The 6,299-nt window shown below is 50.8% G+C and overlaps 1 protein-coding gene across 1 annotated transcript; it reads right to left on the reverse strand.

Moving 5' to 3' along the window:
- Positions 1–2,098: 2,098 nt before the first annotated feature.
- Positions 2,099–6,293, reverse strand: SF3B4 (splicing factor 3b subunit 4). Its single transcript, XM_006919726.2, has 6 exons — positions 6,204–6,293; positions 5,611–5,739; positions 4,825–5,367; positions 4,304–4,510; positions 2,696–2,869; positions 2,099–2,515 (listed from the first exon to the last, which is right to left on the reverse strand). The coding sequence occupies exons 1-6, from the start codon at positions 6,235–6,237 to the stop codon at positions 2,328–2,330; spliced, it is 1,275 nt and encodes a 424-aa protein (XP_006919788.1). The 5' UTR covers positions 6,238–6,293; the 3' UTR covers positions 2,099–2,327.
- Positions 6,294–6,299: the final 6 nt, after the last annotated feature.

The raw sequence follows: 6,299 nt of genomic DNA on the forward strand, positions 1-6,299 counted from the left end.
CACATCCAAGCAACTTTGGAGCGGAGCTCGGTCTGAAATTAAGAAGTCAGTTAATCCCATTGAGGTTTAGAAGCCTGGCATCCTTAGCCACTCACGGTACGAAATATCATGCCTAAAGCATCCTCAAGATTTAGACACACACATAACCGACATCCATTAGACTATTCCGCCTGCACGTCTCACAACTCACCTCAAAGGTGGCACATCCAAAACTGAATGCATCACGTCCATCCTGCCCCGCCGCCCCCCCCCCCGGCCCCCGGATTCTTCCTGCTGCATGCTCTCGTCCTCGGTTCCACTCTCCCCTTCATTCTCTATATCCACCCCAACACCAAGTCCTATTTCGCCTTTTAAACACCTCCCCAATGCATCTCTTCTGCTTCATCCCAGCTCCTGCCACGGCCCTCATTTAGGACTTCATCTCTCACCTGCATTACTGCCAGGTGCATAACTTGGTACTTGTCCCGGTCTCCATCTCTCAAATCTACATGGCTGCCGTGGTCCTCAAACACAAATCTGTCATTCCCTTGCTTCGATCCCTCCTGTGGCTCCCTCTCATGGATTACGGCTTCCCGACCAGTGTGCCCCGACAGTGTGCTCAGGTGTTCATTCTCTCAGTACTCTGGGCCGCTCGGCAGAGCCTGGGACAGCTAGAATCCTGAGCCAACTGCCTCCAGCCTGAAGCGGCCACCTCCCTTCCCCTCAGTATGCTGCTGCATGTGGCTCGCTGCCACGTGAAAAGGCGCTGAGCAGCACTGATCCGTGGAACCTCCCGAACCACCTCGAGCCCCATCCTGTGGCCAACGCTGAACGGCTCTGGCGTATCACACGCCACGCCATTTATCTCTGCTCCTGCTCAGGAGGAGCGAGCATCCCCTTCGCCTCTGCCTGGGGAACCTCCACCCTTCCTTGAAATTACCTTTGTCACCTTTTCTCCTGGGACGTTTTCTTGCTTAGATACCCTTCCTCTGCTCTCCAACTATTCTGTTTCATAATAATCTCCCATGTGTCGGTCTACACCCTTGCCAACGATTGGACAGAACTGCTTTGCTCGTCTTTACCTCCTCAGCTGCCCCAGCAGAGCCCATAAAAATGTCACATGAAAGAGAATGATGCAGAACGAGGCCATGCTCACCTTTTCTTAGCCAAAGTTTAGGGAAAGTTTAGAGTTACGTAAATCAAAAAAAAAAAAAAAGATTCAAGAAGGGGGTGATGTAACAGGATTAAATGATGCAAAGAACAGAAAAATGGGCCATTGGATTTAGTCTAGTTACTGACTCTTTGAGCACAGATTTCTGTGTGATGTAACTCGGTTTGGAAGAACCGAGGAGAAAAAAACGGGAATAAGATACAAATCCCTTATCTAAGATGTCTGGTGGTAAAGAACAGAAGAAAATGAAGGTTTACCGAGTTCCTACTCTTCCAATTTCTACTTTGTTTTGCAATTATCTAAAACACATATATGGTTCCAAAGAAAAGGAACACAGCAGGCTGAGAAATTCGGCTTTCCTCTGTGACGCGCCCCCCCAACCACAGTGGCATCCATTTCCACTAGTTTTAGGTTTATCCTTCCATTTTTTAAATATAAACAAACGTATGTATTACATGCCACCCCTTAGTTATGCAAGTGGCAAACTACACGTTCTGTCCTGTGTGGGACGACTCGGCTCCGCCTGGAGATGTCCCTTTTCAAACAGTCGCAGCGTCCTCCTCGTTCCTCTCTGCGGCTGCGCGGCGCTCGCTGTGTGGATTTACCGGTTGACTCAACCAGTCCCCTACCGACCGCGCGTGAGCTGTTTCCAATCCAGCTCTGACGAACAGTGCTTGTTGCAATAAACGGCTCTGTGCAGGTAGCTTCCTATTTTTGCCTGCGTCATCTCCAGAAACTTTGCTCGTGTTTTCACTTACTATTCACGGGAACCTACGCCACTGCTTCTGAGTGTCAACACCGATGCAGAGAAGCAACTGCCCCGACGGAACGAGCCTGTACGAGCGGAAGAAAAGCCCTCACTGCTACCTCATCGCTGTGCTCCCAACACGCTGACGTGTCTCCTTACAGGGAGAGGAAAAGTTACTTTGCCAAGGAAGAGACCACAAAGAATAAACAAGGAGTTTAGTTTTATTATCTCTGTGTATCTGTAAAACACGTAGGACCAACACAGAAAACAATAAAACCTCCTGTGAAAAGATTACTTAAAAAAAAGAAAAAAAAAAAAGAGGCCTGAGAGGCATCAGTGCCTTAGTCCCAGGGAGCTACACAACTCTGATTGGTCCGAGGAATTGAAAAGGTGTTAGGAGAACACACCAGGAGAAAAGAGAATGCGAAGTTACTGAGGGAGAGGGCCTCGAAGAGGGCCGCGAGGGGGAACGGGGGGTCGGGGAGTGGGTCTGGGTGGAGGGAGGGGCCCCCGCTGGTAGCCGTAGGGAGGGGGTCGTGGAGGGCCAGTGTATCCGTGAGGGGGCATCAGTGGAGGGGGTCCACGCATACCATGTGGAGGCATAGGACCTGGGTGCCCTGTAGAGAGAGAAAGGAAAGTTAGTAACAGAAATGGGAGATGGCTGATGCTGAGACAACACAGCGGAGGGCGGACAGGGAGATGCTAAGAAGGAAGGAAAGGAGGGGAAAAGGAATGTGACCAGGGAGGCCGCGGGAAACCGACATGTGAGGACAGGGAGGTGGCCAGAGGCTACTCACCCATGGGAGAGCCAAATGGAGGCCCTCGGGGGGGCATGCCCATTGGAGGAGGTCCAGGATGAGGCATCCCAGGTGGTGGTCGAGGTGGTGGCTGCCCCCCAGATCCTGGGGGCCCAGCATGGGGGTGTCCTAAGCCATGAGGGCCATGGTGGGCCAGCTGCATCTGAGACATCCCTATGAGAACAAAGCAGACGCATAAGGAAACGGAGACAAGGACAAAGAAAAGGAAGAAAAAGAGAAAACGAAATGGAGGAGAAGTGACATCAGGAAGAGTGTGGAAGGTTAAGGCTGACAAAAATAAAAGTGCCCTTATCTTCGACCCTATTCCGACGGCACACAGCGACCGAATGCCCAATCAATTCCCCACTCGGTTCACTGCTTCCCCCGTGACAGGCACGGTCATGGTGCTATTGAAGTATGATAGACGGAGGGACCTGCTCATAGGATTCGAGAACATAGCAGAGATGCCGTCTGAACAAAGATCTATTTCTAAAGGATAAGAATTTTTCAGGTGGACAGAGTGAGAACAGAACATCGCAGGCAGAAGAAAAAAAGCATGTGCAAATCACAGGTGTGTCAAGCAGCACAGTATGTTCCTGGAAAACCAGCAACTCAGGAGCCAGCGGCACCACACAGTCACGGGAGTAAGGGGCAGGGACCGGGTCGTGAAAAGCCTAGAATGTTATGGTAATGAGTCTGGGCTTTATTCTGTAGAAACAAGAATTTTGAGCAAAGGTGTATAGATATCTGTGTTTTCAAAAAATTACTCTGAGAGTGGATCAAAGGTAGATAAAATTGGACTCAAAAAGTGTTAGGAAATTCCTACAATAAATCAGGTGTGAAATTAGGAGGGTCTGAGGACCTGAACTGGGGCACTGGCAGTGGGGCTGGTGCCAATGATACTAATAAGACTTAGTTTCAAGAGTGGGGTGACAGGGAAAAGTCAAACATAACTCCAAGACCTCTGAATCATGCATCTGGAAACAGAGAACACTAGAGGAAGGGGAGGAGGAAGGAGGTGGAGCTGTCCATTCGGCAGCAAGATGAAGACTCTGGAACGTTAACATGGATCAAAGACACAGACCTAGGAGGCATCAGTGTATAGCTAAAGGAGCTATGCAGAAAAGAGAACCAAACACAAAAACCTACGGACAAGCACAGAAAAGGGAGCCTGTTAAGGTAGCTGAGACTGAGTAGACAGAAGGATAGAGGGAAGATCTGGATAAAAAAAAAAAAGATTTTCAAACAAGACATGGCCAGTGTTACATTAAGAGCAAAGGTCAAACCAGATAAGGGGCAGAAGTGTCCCCTAGACTTGGCATTATGGTCACTGTTATGGGGTGAAAGTCAGAGAAGAGAATGGAAGTAAAGGTCAAGGAAGAAACGACGAGCGCAGTTGTACTCCTGGGAAAAATGCAAGAAATGGAAATAGGGTGAGAGTTGTTAAAGCAGAGAAAGTAAAATATTTTGTGTTTGTTTTTATAAAACAATGTCTGAAGGTCAGCTCTGGAACTCTATTATTGTTGAGGGACAAAGGGCAGCAGCCTAAGTGGTGACAGAGCTCCTCTTCCTGGCTCGTCCCTCCCTTTCTCAGCAGAGAGCACCCACCTGGATGGGGCATCCCGCCCGGTGGGAATGGGTGAGGATGTGAGTGTCCATGTCCAGGATGTCCAGCTCCTGGGGATCCTGCTGATGGGGGCCCATGTCCTCCGGCCCCGGGCGGCATAGGTGGTGGGGGCATAGCTGGGGGTATCCCAGGTGGAAGGGCTCCAGGAGGTGGCACGGGGGGTGGGAAGGAGCCAGGAGGCGGCATGCCTGTGGAGGGAATGGAATTGAGTTCATGATAGTGCAGACAAAATGTCCTTAGAGACCTGCTCCAGTCTGGCCCCTCCAGGCAGAATGAGTTCTGTTCCCCTCCCCGCAGCTCTCTAAAGCCAGAAGCAACGGGATTCAACACTAAGAACTTCAGCCTCCTGGAGAAACTCAGCAGCTTTCCTCCCCACAACTACCACCCTCCATCCCCTTCTCATCACCCACTGACTCAATGTCCCCCTTTACTGGTTCTTTTCCTTCTTCCTGTCCTATCCCCCTAAGCCCAAAACAAACACATTCTGAATCAAAAGCTTTACCTGGTGGAGGAAGTCCAGACCCCAATGATGACACCACAGGATTGGGGGCAGAGGGTGGAGGGGGTGCATCTGCAAACAGCTGATGAGGGCGGTCAGCCTGGGACAGTGGGTTCTGAGCTGCCAGAAGTCGTTCGGCTGCTGAGCCGTGGCGCTCACCCTTGGAGTCCTTCTTGAAGGCGTAGGACACGGTAATAGGGCGGTTACAGAGGTACTGCCCATTCATGGCCTCAATCGCTGCATCCGAAGCATCAAACGAAGCAAAATTAATAAAGGCATAACCTTTGGAGTTGCCTGTGTCAGGGTCCCGCATAATCTTGGGAGTTTGTAAGATGACCCCAAAAGCGCTGAAAGTGTCATAAAGCAGCTTCTCATCAATCTCTGGGTCCAGGTTCCCAATGAAAATGTTGGCCCCCACATCCAGGTTTTTGTTGTGGGCCGATGCCTTGTTCACCCGGATCGGCTTCCCATAGAGTTTGATCATGTTCATGATCTTAATGGCATAGTCGGCATCTTCCTCACTCAAGAATTCCACAAAGCCGTAGCCTGGGGAAGGGGGAGAGAGGTTAACAACTGAAGTGAAGTAGTTCAAAATGGGGTATAACTCATCCACCTTTGAAAGCACAAAGAACAAAAAATAACAACCTCGATTCGATTGAGAACAGTCCCAGAAACAAACTGTGAGCTAGGCTAGGTTGCTTATTCCAAAACAGGTGTGAATACCGCTGGGGCCCACCGGTAACACTGTGTCCCCTCAATATTAAAACGCACCACTTGGCATGTACTCACCTTGATGCTGACCAGTGACTCTGTCCTTTGGCATGTGGGTGTTGACCACTGGCCCTGCCTGGAGAAATAGCTCCCACAGCAGCGGTTCGCTAACCTTCTCATCCAGGCCGCCCACGTACACAGTGGCATCTGGACCGTGGAGCAAGAGGTTAAAGCAGAGATGAGTATAACGTGAAGGGAGATGACAGGATCATGAAGATGGAACCCAGGCAGGGGAATTGGGGGTGGAGAGGAAGTAAAGGAGCAAAAAGGAAACAAAACAAAACAAAAAAAGGACGTTAAATTAAGCCCTTACACCTCCCTCTTTCCAGGAACTAGAGAATCAATTTTAAGTCTAATTTAGAGTTCTGCTGCAAATTCTTTTCGATTTTTTTCTTTGGAGGGTGAGGGGGTGGGAAGGCAGACGACTGGACATAGAATCACGCCTACAAGGCCTGAGCCTGCACCCGGCCACCCCGCCCCCAACATGCACGGCGGCCGGTCTCGCGCCCTCCGGGGTGGCCCAATCTCCCGCCCACATGGAAAGACCGCTGGCACCCTTCGGGGCCTCCCAGCCCCCACGGACCCATTCTGGGCTCGTTCCTCCCACTCACCCTGGTTCCGCTCGGAGATCGGCCCGGCCGCCATGGCGAACGAGCTCCCGCAGTCTCCAGGGAGCGAGTCCGCGCTCCGACCTCGGCTACTACTTC

Source organism: Pteropus alecto, unplaced genomic scaffold (genome assembly GCF_000325575.1).
Source record: "Pteropus alecto unplaced genomic scaffold, ASM32557v1 scaffold106, whole genome shotgun sequence".
Lineage (NCBI taxonomy): Eukaryota > Metazoa > Chordata > Mammalia > Chiroptera > Pteropodidae > Pteropus > Pteropus alecto.